The sequence below is a fragment of the Oratosquilla oratoria genome, chromosome 29 (assembly GCF_046742065.1).
Source record: "Oratosquilla oratoria isolate Oo_2021 chromosome 29, ASM4674206v1, whole genome shotgun sequence".
NCBI classification, from domain to species: Eukaryota; Metazoa; Arthropoda; class Malacostraca; order Stomatopoda; family Squillidae; genus Oratosquilla; species Oratosquilla oratoria.
The window spans coordinates 25,465,984-25,484,354 of NC_134805.1; the positions used below are offsets into that span (position 1 = coordinate 25,465,984).

General features: G+C 40.1%; 1 protein-coding gene across 4 annotated transcripts in view; it reads right to left on the reverse strand.

Moving 5' to 3' along the window:
- The window catches only part of LOC143040680 (constitutive coactivator of peroxisome proliferator-activated receptor gamma-like), a 53,355-nt gene that overhangs the window by 23,275 nt on the left and 11,709 nt on the right, over window positions 1–18,371 (reverse strand). For all 4 annotated transcript variants that reach the window (XR_012967739.1, XR_012967738.1, XM_076211952.1 and 1 more), the window contains exons 6-13: window positions 12,764–12,956; window positions 10,644–10,755; window positions 9,176–9,374; window positions 8,862–8,948; window positions 7,670–7,824; window positions 5,689–5,904; window positions 4,992–5,087; window positions 4,802–4,895 (exon numbers count right to left, since the gene is read on the reverse strand). Coding sequence is in view for 2 of the 4 variants with exons in the window: in XM_076211952.1 (XP_076068067.1) it covers window positions 4,802–4,895; window positions 4,992–5,087; window positions 5,689–5,904; window positions 7,670–7,824; window positions 8,862–8,948; window positions 9,176–9,374; window positions 10,644–10,755; window positions 12,764–12,956 (1,152 nt within the window). In the remaining 2 variants the exon portion in view is untranslated. The remainder of the gene's footprint in view (window positions 1–4,801; window positions 4,896–4,991; window positions 5,088–5,688; window positions 5,905–7,669; window positions 7,825–8,861; window positions 8,949–9,175; window positions 9,375–10,643; window positions 10,756–12,763; window positions 12,957–18,371) is intronic.

Sequence of the window (18,371 nt, forward strand, 5' to 3'; positions counted from 1 at the left end):
CCAAGCGTCCATAAATACAATATCAATATATATATATATATATATATATATATATATATATATATATATATATATATATATATATATATATATATATATATATATATATATATATATAAACATAAAAGAAAATGAAGAAAAAATAAATTATGCAGAACTGCAGCAGTAGATAAATGTAATAAATTTTTAGGAGTGTTGTGCCCTTAAACTATATGTCAAATCAAAATGTGTGAGACAAAGTTGAGTCATGAGATAGGATACACAAAGAACCTTCAACCTTGCACAACTTGGTATAAATACAAACACATATCTGCAAGGGCAAACATGAGCATATACATGACCCAGATTTTTGTGCAATGTAAAGTAATCTTATAAAGTAATTTATAGTTAAATATTCTAATTTGCATCTAATTTATTTTCACACTTTTTCCTTAAGTGAGTTATTTCAATTTCTCAAAAAATAAAATGAAGTATTTTGAAAAAATATATTTGTGCATGACCATGAAATTAAACTTCGTAATGCTGTGCCAAACACCAATTCATGCATAGTCTAAAGTAAGTCCTCTCACTGACCCAGTGACTGTTTCCGCTATTAAAGTCTTCATTTATTTATTTTTTTTCAAGTCTCCATTATGTAAACTCTTTGCACCCAAATCATCACATCCACCAAGAAACTTGTTTCTAAGCCTCGATATTTTCTTGCTAATATCACATTTTTTCCCTTAGAATATATGCAACAGTTCACTTTTTGTTTTTACTACCATGCTAGCTTTTCCATATATATGCTAATTCCATACCTGAATTGTTTTTAGTATATGGCAAACCATTTTGCTTGATTACCTGAGTAAGTCACAAAATAGCATCTATATTGAAACAAAGTATTATTAAACAAACATAAAAAAGTGTTCCTTGTCTTTATTAAAGATGTAAGATTTTTTGTTATTTATATTGAAAACAAATTTATATGAAAAACATGAAAAAAAAATCATATTGAAACCAATTATCCAATTTCTACATCTCGTCCTACTGTTACACCAACGTAACATAACTTGTGCATTGTGAAAGCTAGGTGAATTCAACTGTGCAAAGACATAGAATTTCTGCGTATTCACCTTGTATGAATGACAACAGCAAAACTAGGGATGATGCCCCTTTTTATATACATATTCATTATCATATGTAAAGCCAAACTTAAATAATCAAGTCATTCATTTCACTGGGTCACTACAAGCTGATAATTTGTATTACAACAAAATACAACTACTAACCATGCTTGAGTACCTATGATTCAATTAACTCACAACTATAGGAGCCTCTCAAAGAATCTAAAGTTTTGTGACCAAGCACTTAATTCCAGACCCTATATATGAGAATTACACCTAAAGAAAAGTACTTATAGCCACTATAATTGTATATGATTCATATGTAGGAGCACAGTACAAGCAATATCAACACATAAATACTGGAAAAAAAGGAAAATATTATACTAAGTGAGTCTGGATAATGCCCACACAGGCATGATACCTAGAATGGGAGAACTAGCTAGTCGTACTTAGTGACGTATGCTAATGTGGACATGAATTTGAATGGTGAACTAATTCCATGAGTGAAGCAAGCTATTTTGTGAATACAGGAATGTGAGAACCAGTCAATGGTAATGAGTGAGACATTAGGTGCATGGCACAGTTTGTGAACTAGGGGGCCTCTATTGAGAAAGCCATTTCACATACAGTGTGATGTGCAGGCAAATGGGTAAGTGGAGATGCCAGTATGGGATGATGTGGGACTAATGGTTCCGTGAATAACAGGCAACTGAGCAAGCAGCAGGCAGCTAACATTATCGAGAGAAGCAGGTAATCATGCAACCATAGTGCTGTGTATGGGCTAATGGGATGGTGAAGAGCATTTAGTCGGGCTAACAGTGCAAGAGAGTAGTTCCCTGCACAAAGTCTAAATTCCTTGAGGCACAGCAGGATGTCTGCGAGCTCATGCCGTGACGCAACTCTCTCTGCTATGTTGCTGGGTGAGGCTAAGTAATATAATAAATAACCTAAGACTCATCTGACATTGTGAAATTCTGTATATCTATGTGTGTGTATGTATGTGCATATGCATGTGTGTATACATATATTATATATATGTATATGCGATCATTTCAATCTATCGGCACTCATCGGAATGAGAGAAGTAAGTGCACGTAAGCCACTGATATGAAAGACAGAGGACAGGGAAGGAGATGGGAGAGGAGGTAAAGAGACAGGAAGGGCAGGAAAAAAACAATAGAAAGGAAGAGAATGGGAGGAACATTTGAGAATGAATGAAAAAGGAATACGGCGAAGGAAAAAAAGGAGGGTTGTACTTTGTCACTAATCGCCAACACTTTTATTCTTGGAGACAATACTGTGCTGAAGAGGTGAGTTGATACCGGTGGTCAAGAAAAAATTGAGGAGGAGGGAGAGAGAAAGTGAGGAGGAGGGGAGGAGGAATTAGGAGAACTACAGGTGGCTTCCCATGGGGCGGCCTTCCATCTAGGCAAGTTCTGGCTGGTATTTATCTTATTACGTTTTATGTGATCATGACACTTGTAATATCTAAACCCCCACCACTTGTGTCTCACTATTCAATTCTTATCTTATCCTTCTTTCTTTTCTTAAACTCATACAAGGATTTATTTTTAAATTCAAATATAATCTGAATGTAAATTATACATTCAATAACTGTGTGGCTGACTATCCAAGTATAGTACACCGAAAGACTTGTGCACAGGATGTATATACACAGTTCACTCCAGCTCTTTGTTTTTAAATTCAAATATAATCTGAATGTAAATTATACATTCAATAACTGTGTGGCTGACTATCCAAGTATAGTACACCGAAAGACTTGTGCACAGGATGTATATACACAGTTCACTCTAGCTCTGAGTGGGTGATGAGTACCCTCAATGTCTGAAAGAACTGGCATCAAACTTTAGAGAAATCCACATATACACTGGTAATATCAGACTGGAGCAGCACTGCTGGTGTATCAAAAATACATATCAAAGTGGATTCTTCCAAGATGCAGTGATGACTTGTTTTTCAGTAAGAAAAAAAAGAAATAATAACACTGGTTTGTTCCTTAATAGTGAGGTGGAATGGGGTTATCTGGTAGAACAAATGCCGACTACAAACTTTTTGTATATATTTTTGAAGTACCCAAACACAGTGAATCGACCTTAACAAAGGGTAAGACTTGAAATGTAGTCTGCAACTGCTTAGTATGAAGGACAACATACTGAAGGCTGTCAGGTATGGGTATCTGCATTCAAAACCACCATTTTCATAAAAGTATCTTTTCATCAATAATAACTGTATGAGCCTTGCTATACTGCCTATGACCCAAGTTGTGTGGTAGAGGGTGAGGGTGATCCATTTAGTGCTTTGAAGATAAAGAGAGGGGTGGTTGAATAGTCTTTGTTTTTGACATGGGTGTGAATTTTGACTCAGCCAGTCCCTTTATATGGGGAAAGGGCAATACTTACTCAACATATTATTGCCATTTTGTTCATTACGGCTCTTAAGACGTACTTCTGACCAAATGAATACAAATTTGATCCTTAATGCTACAGTCAGTCTCTCTACCAACTAGTCAAGATCCGTCATGAGCTATGCAGCCAATTTCCTACTGCAGGAAGCAATCTTGCTACAATTAATGAAATATGGTGCTGGGAGTGCAGTCATGAACAAAATGAGCCATAATTTGCCCCATGTAAAAACCACCTTCAGGAGAATTGTACAGTGGAGACAGGAGAGAAGACTGCACAAGCTCAAGCAGGCTGAGTACAACTTACTAACAGCAGCGAATGAAAACATTTCATTCCAGATAACAATTAACATTCCCTGTTCAGCTCCCATCTTCCCCTTGCAGGCCTAAATAACAAACACGTTCAAAGGTGTTGCATGTTTTCCGTATGATTTAAGACTACATTCAGCTTGCACACAGCAAGTGCAAAGCCTTCTTAAATCTGTCAATACAAAACTGTTCATACATCAAAAAGATGTACGTGATTTGGAGTAGGCAAGAATGTCTTCTTTTTGTTCTTCGATTCTGGAAAATGTCCGAGGCCTGATCACCAGTATCTGGCGTTAAATTCTTGCCCACTCTTTGAACTTAGACCATGCCGGACTGAAGTTTTGTTGGCAATAACACAGAAACACTATTGCTTTTTCCGAAAAAGAATGATTCTTCCAAATAGGTTTATCTAATCATTATTCAAGTGGAAACAATGTTTATCAACCCAAATAGCACCGTACTTCATGTAGACGGTGCATTTGCAATTTAATAATAATTTTAAGGAGAATTCTCGTGTAATTCATCCAAGAACTAATGCACAGAATACGAAGGTAAGAGTTAGTTAAGCATCCACAACTTACCACACAGCCAAACTTTGAGATCATATGAGGAAAAGAGGTGAGAAGAAAACCATGAACACATCAGGAGGAGGCTTTTGGAGATCTAGGCATTGCTGGTGACTTAGCCCCTGCGGGAGACCGGGGTCTGCTACCAGCAGGGGATTTGCAATTCAATGATGACTTAGCATTTGGCTGCTTGGCCTTGTTGGGCTGACCATGACCCGGAGAAGTAGCAGGAGAAGAACCTTGGCTCAACCTGGGCCCATTGAACATATCTTTGCCAAGTACCAGGCTGCTTGGGTGCTGGTGCACTGTGGGTGACACTGCTGGAGATGCCTTAGGGCTGCTGCACTTGCTGGAAGCATTGGAATAGGGTTTCTTTATGGGACTAGAAACTGGACTCTTACCCCTGTCGTGAGAAGGTGATCCGCGCTTTGCAGGGTTTGCGGTAGCTGATACAACCATCATCTTCAACTCCATAAATTTATTCAGAATATCTTCCTGAAATATATAATGAAAACAATATGTAAGCCGGTAAGGTAATACCTTTTATCGAGCTCACGTGTCGTTTTCGCGTAAAACTGTGATTCGACTTACATTGTGCTCGCATAGGTCCTCAATCCGTGCCCCTCCCTTGGCACGCAAGTAGTAGTGGTGGAACACTTTGCCATCCCAGTACTCGATAGGAAGAGTCTGAAAGAGCAACAGGTCATTCCCAATTCCCAAAAGTGTACATACATACATAAACCAAAGCCTTTTTCCCCCTTACAAAAGAGGTAGCCAAAAAAACAAAGGCATAAAAACCACCCCCACCCATTACATCCCCACATACTCCATTCCCATCCATTCCATCTCCACATACTCCACTCCCATCCACCCCCCTCCCTCCCTCTAATCTTGGCTCCTCCTGGATGACAGGTCATCCCTGCATCTCGCCCACTGCCCTGAGTCAGAAGCAGTGTCGTAACCAAGAGAAAGAAAACTAAATTCTAATAAAAGGAAGTGCATATGCATATGCACACAACTGCAAATGTAGGTGAGGATGTCAATTTATTATTATTTACTATTTACCTGTTTGTTTATTATTTAACTATACCTATGCATTTATTTATGTATTTTATTTATCATTTACATTATTATAGTTTTTATTTATTCATGTATTTATTTATCATTATTATGATTTTTTCTTGCATCTGACCTAGATATGGACCAAAAGGTCTCCTGTCGGCATCACATGTAGGTACCCACTCAGGGTCCCTCGGTAAATGTCTGTGTTGTGTTATGCTAAGCTTACCTTAGATCTTTCAAAGGGTGTGCCACACGCTGCATGAAGGAAATAAAGATTCACAGCTCCTTTCATGAAGAGTGCTCCAATGTGCACGGCACGAGCATCAATACGAGGTAACACAATTGCACGAATTTGGGTCAAGCTATCTCGAACACTTGACAAAAATCCAGCAATGATTGCATTCACTTCCCAGTCCTTGAGGATTGGTTTTGGTGAGCTATACTGAAAACCAAAAAATTTTATATATATGAATATACACATACAAAACTGAACTATCAAGAACAATATTAAGGGTGAAATACATACATACATATACCAAAGGCTTTTTTCCCCCTTATAAGGGAGGTAGCCAAAAAACAAAGGCATAAAAACCACTCCCACCCATTCCATCCCTATCACACTCCACTCCCTTCCATCCTCTTATCTTGGCACCTCCTGGATGATGGGTCATCCCTGCATCTTGTCCACTGCCCTGGGTAAAATGAATACAATAAAACTTCTAAAATTCCTAGCCATTCATCAACTTTAACCATCCATCCACTTCATTCTCAGTCTTCCTCTCGAGCACACACCATCCACTTCTTTCCACACTCTTTACTAGTTTTTCCTATTTCAGTCAATCCACATGCTGTGAGCCTCAATCTTGGCTAGTTGATGATGATATGGTTTAATGTCACAAACTCCCCCTATCGGAAGGCTAGGACAGTGCCCCTCACAGAGGGCTTTGTAACATGGACTTTAACGAACCATGCCCTTGGTTCAACTTTGCCAGTGGCAGGATTCAAACCGACATCCCCTCGACCTTTGCCGCAAGTAACGACGCCCTAACCTGCTCAGTAAGTGAGCTTCTCGGCCATTTACCAGCATAATTCATGAATATCAATTCTAGCTATATGGGCACGTGGCATGTTTCCCTGATGTTGATCCTATTCAGCGTTGTCTCCACAAGAGACAACCCTTGATGGAGGAGACGAATTGGACACCCACAGAATTCATGGCTGGGACAAGTGGACTGAACGTGTCGAGAGTTGTTTGGAGTGGGAAGGATGGAAGGGTGGCTGCATGGAAGCTTGCTCAGAGAGACTGTGGGGGCTGACACCAGCATGCGAGTGAAGCAAAGCTCTGCCATTTGACTTTGACTACCTCCCTTACAAGGGGGATAAAAGCCCTTGGTATACCCCCTTGTAAGGGTGAAAAAGTCTTTGCATGTATATATATGTAACTATTATTGTAAAGCTTGCATACTTCTCAAAAATATTAGTCTCTTCCTCTCTGCCTCTCTTACATTCCATTCCACACATTTACGATCTTCACATCATTCACCTCCTCCATTCACTGCCATATGCAACCCCAGGGACTTATAATTCTCCCCTTCCAGCTTCTCACCCTTCAACCTCCTACCACCATCATTCCTTGTACATCTCATCTTACTTTGCCCACATTCAATAGCATCTTCCTTCTCTCACATAGCCTTCCAAACTCAATCATTATCTGCTTCAGTCTTTCTTCAAAAACAGCTACATGGATAGTGTCGCCTACAATAATAACTGATTCCCATCTCCCTGAGGATGGGAATCAGTTATTTGCTGGAACTTATTTGTTTATCATTGTTTGTTTATTATTATTTGCTAGATTTTCATTTATTTAGTTATCTGTCAATTTATTATTATTTACTATTTACCTGTATGTTTGTTATTCAACTATACCTATGCATTTATTTATCTTATTCATTATTATATTATTAAAATTGATTTATTTTTCTTTTATTTATTTATCATTATTATAATTTTTTTTCTGCATCCGACCTAGTTATGGACCAAAAGGTCTCCTGCTGGCATGCTCCTCCTTTGTAATCCTTTGATGGGACCACTTGGCCAAACAGTAGGAATGACAGCAAAAACAACAACTGTTTCCTCTTCCAGCTGCTGACAAAATAATATCAAAAGAAACATTTATTAAAATCAACTAAGGTCTTCCAAGAGCATACCTGCATGTAATAGAGAATTGCAGCAGGGAACACTAGATGCAGGGGCATGGTTCTGATATTGGTCTTCTTCAGGTCTGGATGAATACAGTCAAGGAAGGTGCTCCACTTCAACTCATCCGTTCCATTCCATAATTCTTCTAAGGACGGAGTGCCCTCTGTGAACAGCAAATGGTAGATATTGTGGATGGGCATATAGGAAACCTTTGATATAACAGTTGACATGGGGACAGGGGTCTATCGTTATATCCGAAAATCCGTTATAACTGAGGATCCATTATATATGACGGAAATAACGGACAGATCCATTATATCCCGAAGTTTGTCCAGTATTAGAAATTAGTAGGATTAGAAATCACAGTAAACCCTCGATATAACAGACAATATGGGGACGGGTCTGTCGTTATATCCAAAGATCCGTTATAATCGAGGATCCCTCATTATAACGGATGAAAACCCGTTATAGAAAGGGTTTGTCCAGTCAGATTTTTTGTCAGTTATATCTGATATCCGGTATAGCGAGGGTTTAGTGTATTGGGATATCAAATGAAAAGACACATGTATACATATACCAAAACACCCTTTATCCCTTATTAGTGGGTGGCTGCCAAGCTGAGTAAGAGCTTACATCTACTCTACACATATCCCAGACACTTAAATAGCTGATGCAGCATCTGCAAAACTGCTGCAATGAACATTAAAATGTAATGTGATATATCAGCGGCTGAGACAATACAGAATGGCATCCATCTTTCCCTTTCCAACTCAGATTATAGCCCTTTGGCCAGAACTTACTGTGGTATTCTTAAAAAAAAATTCTTTCCTTAAGTAACTCTTATATAAATTCTTGGAAGGGAAAGATTTATAAAAGGATTTTTTTTTCTATGAATATCATCCTAAGATTCTTATGGTGGCATTCTTAAAAAAATCTTTCCTCATATAAATCTTTCCCTTCCAAGGATTTATATAAGGAAAGAATTTTTTTTAAGAATACATACATACATACTTTTAAGAATACCACCGATATTTGAGAATATAAGAATACCACCGATATTTCCCAGACTGGGACTAGGATCTTAGTCAAAGAGATCTATGTCTCTACTTGGTGTCTGTCACTGGCTTTCTAGATAGTGCTACCTGGAACTCTTAGTTGGAGGACACAGAAGTTACAAATGAAAGTGTTAAATGTCCTAACCTGGTAGAGGCTCTGGTTCCACCATATCTGGTGCCTTCATGGCATTCCCAGAGTACATGCACCACTCAGCCACACGTTGTAAGCCTCCTGTAACAACAGATTAATCTAAATGTTTAAAAATGTCATGTCATTCTTTAAGCTATTTCTTTAAATTTACAACAAAGTCCTCTGTGAGAGACACTGTCCTAGCCTTCCGACAGGGGGTAGTTTGTGACGTTAAACCATATCATATCATAACTATAGGAATACTCATTTACATTTACAACTAAAAGACAGGAATCTTCACAGAAACCAGACGCTGACAATATAGATACCTTTGGCTGATTTTTGCAATATGCAGTATACACGTGCCCGCAGGGGTCTATACACTAGTGCTCCAGAAGGTAAAACAGATGAGTAATCTTCCAGCGTGGTGGAGGACTCGTAAGGTTCGCCACGAAGAATGGTGTAAAGGTGACGTCCTAAATGTGCTTTGATGTGACGAATTTGTGCTCTTTCCATAAAACTGTGGGCCTGTCCATAAAATGTACACATCTCAATGATCTACAGTGATAAAACTTACTACAGCTTTGATCTGGTGATGAAAAATTGAACTACTATTTGTATAATATACTCCCCTTCATGAACCTAAGGATATATATGGTGTGAACAAATCTGACAAGAGATCCAGGGTCCATTCCTAAGACCAAGTGTCTCTGTACCTCCTGATAGGTGAGTGTGATGATAGGTTTTGAAGATGGGTATCGATGAGTCAATTCTTTCCAACATCCATTTTACAAGACCTCCATTACCATGGTACTCTTTGTTGGTCTCTTAACCACTTCAGTACAACTCAAATTCTCGCACACAGCTTTGGCTGCCATATGTAATTTACATCACACTATCTGCATTATTACTCATTCTCTTTTACTCTGAGCAATAATAAACATAGAAAACGTGATCAAACCAATTCACAGAATCTGGAGGTAACTCGTGTACAATTACAAAAGAAATAATATATATATATATATATATATATATATATATATATATATATAATCAAGACGCCAATGCCGGCATCCACGTGTACCTACTCGCACCTCATTGTACTGAAGTGGTTAAGGCTCGCTTTACATGCATCAACTTTTTACTATGCACCATCCAAGACACAATGTTGTGTTCTCTGTTAACCATGGGTGTCTATAGACGCTTACAGATGTCACAACCATGACCACATTTGAAAGCATCCACAGACACCCATGGTTATTTGCGAGTACAACACCATGCCATGGACGGTGCATGGCAAAAAGTTGATACTTGTGAAAGAAGCCTGATCACCAATAATACATACACATACATACCAAAGGCTTTTTCACCCCTTATAAGAGAGGTAACCAAAAAAACGAAGACACAAAAACCATTCCCACCCATTCCATCCCTATCACACTCCATTCACCCTCCACCCTCTTCCCTCCCTCTTATCTTGGCACTTCCTGGATGATGGGTCATCCCTGCATTTTGTCCACTGCCTTGGGTCAGAAACAGTGTTGCAAGACACCAATAATACCAATGAACAAATTATCTTTCAAAGCAAGTCTTCTGCCTCAACTGCACTGGACTTAGATTTGAGGCCTATACATGCCCTTCAACTGGAAGCTGAGCATCAAATATGAAAAATAAAATCAAAGCATTATAACTACAAAGCATTGTTCTACAATGCTTTCGTAACATCTTAAGAAGTAACTCATGTGTTCACAAAAATATTGGGCAACTATTTCTGCAATGACAACTACAATTTCTTACTTGTTCTTCTTCTGGAAGATTGAGGAATCTGTTTGGCCCATCCAAGTTTAACTTGTACATGTTGATGCCTTCGTTAAGCATTGAGGCCATGTTTTCATCCCTAAACACTGCCCTGAAATAAGCAAGAGAACACATCTACTTAATTCCCATTATAAGGGGGAGGCTAATTTATTAATAATACATACATACATACAAGGGAGGTAGCCAAAATCAAAGGGCATAATTCCACTCCCTTCCATTTCATCCTCACCAGTTCTACTTCCATCCACCACCTCTCCCTTCTTGGCTCCTCCTGGATGACAAGTCATCCCTGCATCTCACTCATCATCCTGGGTCAGAGGCAATGCAGCAAGACACAGCACATCTATGCACTCATTTAAATCTATAAAAAAAAAGCCTCCCTTTCCTCTACACTCTTCTCACTACCAGGCCCATATGCATTCTCAAAGACCCACATAAAAATCAAAAGAAGAGTAAAAAATGAGGACAATAAACTATTGAAAAAAGATTGAGACACTATTTTTGCATGGAGACAAAAATGGGAAATGAAGTTTAGTAAGAAAAAAAAAATGCAAAGTACTGGAAATGGGAAGCAGTGGCAAAAGACCATCCTTAAACTGCTCCTTGGAAAGTGAACCCATTATAAAAGCAAATGAGGAGAAAGATTTGGGAGTGTAAATAAAAGACAACCTGTCACCTGACAGACACATCATCAAGATTATGGGAAAGACATGGACTACTGCAGAAGGTCAGTGGTATTTCACTATATGGATGAAGAGATGATGGAAAAACTCATCGAAACCCTGATCTGTCTAAGACTGGAATATGTCAGTAATATGGTTCCCACACAGAGTGAAGGATAGAAGCAAGATCGAGAGAATACAAAGGGCAGCAACCAAATAGGTCCCCAGCCAGGCAGATAAACTATACGAGGGTAGACTAAAAGCAGTGGGTCTGCCAACTTTGAAAGATCAAAGAGAAAAAGGTGACATGATTACACTATTCAGGTCACTATAAAGTATAGAATGCATTAACAAAGGAAATCTCCTAATTGAAAATGGGAGGGCTTTAACCACTTCCAAACGGTGACGCCTACGTAAGCGTCATGAGGAGCAAGTGGGTACGCGATGATGCCGACATCGGCGTCTTCATTAAATTTATTGTAGTCGTACCTACGTAACCTCCATTCTCTCTAAACTGGCTTCATCATATTTTCTATGGTTATCAAAATTCACGGGTGAAAGAGAACAAACGATTGAGCACTGACTTTATTTTTTATAATGCGATTATTATGACGCAACATCGCACGTCGGGCAGCTTATGCTGCCAGACGTGTGATGTGCCCCGGAGTGAAGAGGTTAAGAGGTCATGGAAGCAAATTAAGAAAGACCATATGTCTAAAGAATGCGAAGAAATATAGTGTCCCATATAGGTGCATAAATACTTGGAGTAGCATAGAAAGTGATACAGACCAAGCTCAAATAATACATGAATTCAAATCTAAATATGATAACTGGAAATCAAGGATATAGATTAAGTCGGAGCAGTACATGAATTTGGGGATACGTAGAACAAAACAATTAGAGAATAGGTGACGAGACCCAACAAGTACTGCTCCTTTTTCTGTACACTACAATTTGGTAAATAATATTACATTAATACATCTCCCTTCCCAGTATCACTTTCGTCCACATTAACCTTGAAGAAACCTCCTTCCATTCCACTACATGCTGAGATGCAGAGGAGCATCAGCAGAATAAGTACCACCAAGTATCAACCAAAAACAAAATCTATGCCACTGGGGATGGATTATATACATCAGCATTTCTCGACCAGGGTTCTGCAGAACCCTAAGGTTCTGCAAAAGGTTATTGCAGTAATGTAATATAGATATCATCCTATCTAACCTATTATTATGATGAAAATAAAATGAGAAAGATATGGTATATGTGTTTTATTTTTTGCGCGGGGGTTCCTTGAGATATGCAATTTATTTTAAACTTTACGCAAGGGTAAAAAAAAGGTTGAGAAATGCTGATATACACTCTCATCAGCATTTACTACGAATATTGAGAATAAGAAATTTCTAATATCTTATTACACCAAAATACGTCTCTCACTTAGCTAGTTGAGGAAGTTGGTGCATCAGCTGATCCATCGGGGGTTGGCTGTTTATAAACCCGCCCATTTTAGGAATAAGTATTTCTGGTGGGGGACGATTGTGATGACTGCGATGATGGTGATGGCTGTGGGCATCTTTCATCACGTATTTGTGAAACAACTGCAGTCGCTCTTGAGGAATTACATCATTGCCTGTAAATATATAACACACTATGAGCACTTCAAAATCAAACTTGTACAGGAAAATAAAGTAGTGGTATCCTACATTTTTCTTCCTTATCTGATCCAAGTGAAGTGGCTAGCCATTGAAAAGGAACTCTGTTACCCTTTCCACCCTCCTTACATGTGTCCCTTTCATGCTTTCCTACACAGACTATCACATCTAAGGATACACCAAAAGGCAAAATAAGAACCTACTTAAAAACAGATCAGTCTAAATGTCATTTTTTTTTTTCATATACCAAAGGCTTTTTCCCCATTGCACAGGGGGTAGCCAAAAAGAAAAAGGCATAGAAATCACTCCCACCCATTTCATTTCCCATATATTCCATATGGACACATGGAAAGAATGAGTGAAGAAAGACTAGTAAAAGAGGTATGGAAGGCAGATGTGGAGGGAGTGAACATGAGGGGACGTCCTAGGACGAGGTGGATGGATGGGGTGAAGGGGGCTTTGGGGAAGAGGGGAATGTCTGCTGAGGAAGGACGGGAGAGGACAGAAGACAGGGGTGAATGGAGAATGGTTGTATATGGATGAAGTTGTGATGCATGAGGTGGAATGGGTGGGGGGATGGGGGGTGAGGTAGTATGTGTGAGCAAAATTTGACGCAGCCCGAAGGGATTTCTCCCCGTCTTCTCCTTTTATGCATGGGGGGACAGAGAGGGGGGGGGGGGTCGCCGATTTAATGAAGCGGCCTTGCTGTGTCTTGCGACACTGCTTCTGACCCAGGGCAGTGGACAAGGTGCAGGGATGACCCGTCATCCAGGAGGTGCTAAGATAAGAGGGAGGGTGGAGGGGTGTGGAGTGTATTCAGGGATAGAATGGGTGTGGAGTGTATTCAGGGATGGAATGGGTGGGAATGATTTTATGCCTTTTCCTTTTTGGCTACCTCCCTTGTAAGGGGGAAAAAGCCTTGGTATATGTATGTATGTATGTCCACCCTCCTCCCTCCCTCCTATCTCGGCACCTTCTGGATGACGGGTCATCCCTGCATCCTGTCCACCGCCCTGGGTCAGAAGCAGTGTTGCAAGACACAGCACATCCATAGCAAGGCCGTTTCATAAATTCGGCGACCCCCCCCTCTCCGTCCCCTCATGCAGGAAAGGAGAAGACGGGGAGAAATCCCTTCGGGTTGCGTCAAATTTTTTCTCATACATACAGGTACTCCTCGTTTAACGACCTACTCGGTTAACAACAACTCGGAGTAACGACGGGCTTTATGACGTCGTTTAACGTAAATCTCCCGAAGTTACGACGTCGTGTACGATAATTAAGTTACATACATACATATACCAAGGCTTTTTCCCCCTTTCAAGGGAGGTAGCCAAAAAGGGAAAGGCATAAAAACACTCCCACCCATTTCATCCCTAAATACACTCCACACCCCTCCCACCCTCCCTCTCATCTGAGCACCTCCTGGATGACGGGTCATCCCTGCACCTTGCCCACCGCCCTGGGTCAGAAGCAGTGTTGCAAGACACAGCACATCCACAGCAAGGCCGCTTCATTTAATCGGCGACCCCCCCTCTCCGTCCCCCCTTGCATATAAGGAGAGGACGGGGAGAAATCCCTTCGGGCTGCGTCAAAATTTACTCACACATACTACCCCCCACCCCACCCCACCCCCGCCCATTCCTCCTCATGCAATCACATCATCCATATACAACCATTCTCCACTCACCTCTGTCTTCTGTCCTCTCCCTCCCTTCCTCAACAGACATTCCCCTCTTCCCCAAAGCCCCCTTCACCCCATCCATCCACCTCATCCTAGGACGTCCCCTCATGTTCACTCCCTCCACATCTGCCTTCCATACCTCTTTTACTAGTCTTTCTTCACTCATTCTTTCCATGTGTCCAAACCATCCTAATATTCTTTCATCAACCCTATCTCCCAAATCCTTTTTCACCCCTGTTCTCCTCCTCACCTCCTCATTTCTCACTCTATCTAGCCTAGTAACCCCCACCATACTTCTCAGACACCTCATCTCAAACACATTCAAACTCCTTCTCTCTTCTTCTCTTATGTTCCACGTTTCTGCCCCATACAGTGATGTTGGCACAATCACTCCTTCATACAGTCTCCTCTTCGCATCCATTCCTAAATGTCTATTCCTCATTACACTCTTTAATCCACCAAGGCATTTACTCGCTTCTCTCAATCTACATTCTACCTCCACCTTTTCCTGCTACACTTGCACCCAAGTATCTAAAACTATCCACTTCCTCCAGTCGCTCTCCCTTAATGTTCACTTCCAGTCTACTGCCACTTTCACCCCTTGTACATCTCATCACCTTACTTTTACCCACATTTATCTTTAGCTTTCTTCTATCACATACTCTCCCAAACTCTGCCACCAGCTTCCTCAATCCCTCCTCCGACCCTGCCACAAGCGCAGTGTCGTCCGCAAACAACAGCTGGCTCACCTCCCACTTTTCTCCATTTTCTTTAACCATCTCCAATCCCTGACCCACTACCCTAGCATTCACCTCTCGCACCACCCCATCCATGTATAAGTTGAACAGCCAGGGCAACATAACGCATCCTTGACGAAGTCCCACCTTTACTTCAAACCACTCACTCTCTCCATTTCTAATCCTGACACAAGCTCTACTACTCTCATAAAAACTCTTGACAGCTCCCAAAAGCTTTCCTCCTATCCCATAAATCTGCATAACCTCCCACAGTGCCTTTCTGTCTACCCTATCATAAGCCTTTTCCAGATCCATAAAAGCCCAAAAAACATCCTTCCCCTTTCCTATAGCTTTCTCACATATCTGTCTTACCACAAAGATATGATCTACACAACCTCTACCTGTCCTAAATCCACACTGTTCCTCACCAATTACTCCTTCTGTTCCTCTCCTAATCCTCTCAATCAAGATCCTCCCATAAGCCTTCCCTACTACACTTAACAGGCTAATCCCTCTGAAACTACTACATTCACACTTGTCCCCTTTTCCCTTGTAAAGAGGAACTATACAGGCACTTCTCCAGTCCTCCGGTACTCTACCCTCTCTCCAGCAAACATTAAATAACCTCACCAACCAGTCCACCATCACTGAACCTCCCTTTTTCAGACATTCTGCATGGCATCCATCCAGACCAGGCGCCTTACCTGCTTTCATCATCTTAACAACTGCCTTCACCTCATCCTTCCTTATTTCTCCTCCATTCTCCTCACTCATCACTCTCATTTTCTTCGCATTTCCCACTGCAGCTATCTTTCCTTCCCTATCCTCCTTCACATTTAGCAACTCCCTAAAATATTCTGCCCATCTTCCCCTTACTGCTGAGGCAAATTTGTATGATGTTATAAATGAACTTGTACGGTGGATATTAGCTGTGAGGTAAAGTGTTCTGAAGCTTAGGTCTACATTACCATCCTGCAAGCTGCAAAAACTACCTGGGGTACAGTGTATACCGGTAGTGGTAAATTTTTAGTTTCGACCATGGGCGCAATATAACAATAGAAAATTAATTGTTAATTTTGTAAATTATAATGTATCAACGTAATATGCAATTTTGTGAGCGGAAATGAAAAAAAAAAATGCTAAAACAGATTTCGTAAGTAACGAAGTCATGTCGGACGAATGGTACACCATGTTTGTTATGATAGATGCTGATGTCGAAGAAATGAAAGGACGATAAATTAATTCGTCTAACCTAAACTAAACTAACCTAACCTGTGTTTAATAAATCATTACCTGCAAATTAAATGTCATCCGGCTCGTCGTCGTGAGAGACGTTGGCAGACGACAAGATGGCGTCCCGATCCTATGCTACCGACTTCGTTCATTAGCATATTTTCTTGTAGCAAGGTATATTTTACTTTCATTTCCGCCCACAAAATTGCATATTACGTTGATACATTTTAATTTACAAAATTAATAATTAATTTTCTATTGCTATATTGCGCCCATGGTCGAAACTAAAAAAAATACCCCGGTATTCAATATGGAATGTCAGCATACGCGGATTTGGTCATATACGGTAATTTTAAGAACCTAACCACCGTAAATAAACAGTAAATAAAGCTTTAATGTACTGTATAAAAGAGGGAAAATACACAAAAATAAAGATACATGTATTGCTGGACATTGTACATACAGTACATGTACGTATATGTATACACTTTCGCTTAACGACCAATTCGGTTAACGATGGCGCGCTGGTCCCAATTGTCGTCGTTAAATGAGGAGTACCTGTACTTCCTCATCCACCATCGCCCACCCACTCTAAATGTACCTTAAAAAATTAAATAAAATATTTCTACCTGAAATTTTGCTGACAAGTACTAATTGATGGTATAAAAGATGAAAAGGCAGGGCAACCCTCATTTCTGTTATTAGTATTCATATAGGTATTTCACTGGCAAAAACCAGCCTTTACATCCTTAGGTATATATAGTGCTGTGTCTTGCAACAATGCTTCAGACCCAGGGCAGTGGACAGGATGCAGTGATGACCCATCATCCAGGAGGTGCCAAGATGAGAGGGAGGGAAGAGGGTGGAGGGGAATGGAGTATGTAGGGGGATGGAATGGGTGTGAGTGGTTTCTATGCCTTTGTCTTTTGGGTACCTCCCATGTAAGAGGGGAAAAAGCCTTTGGTAAATGTATGTACATCCTTAGGAACAACATCACATTAAAAAGATGGATTCATAGAACTGGTAAAGGAGGGTAGCAGAATGGAAGGTTGATAAAAAATTAAAAAGTAAAAATATTCTTTTTTGAATGGAGATTAGTCTCCAATCCTAAAAGAACATAAGAATGAAGGAGACTACAAGAGACCATAAGGCCTACACTAGGCAGTTCCATATCCATTACCACCTATCATCTCCATCCATCATGTTGTCTAACCTTTTCTTAAAACAACCAATAGCTTCTGCACTCGCTACATGGTTACTAAATCTATCACATTCGTCGACCACCCTATTAGTAAACCAATTCTTGCCTATTTCCTTCTTAAATCTAAATTTGTTCAATCTAAATCCATTAATACGAGTTCTACCCTGTTGTCTTCATATGATGACCTTGTTTGCTTCCCATTGTTAAAGCCCTTGATCCACTTGAACACCTCTATTAGATCACCTCGCATTCTGCATCTTTCCAGAGTGTGTAAATTAATGCGCCTAAGCTGTCCTCATACAGTAAATTTTTGTGCCCATGTATCATTTTGGTCATTATCCTTTGTACTAATTCTAGTGAACTGATATCCAGTCTATATGATGGAGTCCAAAACTGTACCACATAGTCAAGGATGGGTCTAACTAATGCCTGATAGAGTTTGATAACTACCTCTGCACTATATTTGTAATGGTCCCAGCAATGAAACCTAATGCTCTATTACCTCTATTCCTGGCACTAATGCCCTTGCTCATTTTTTTCT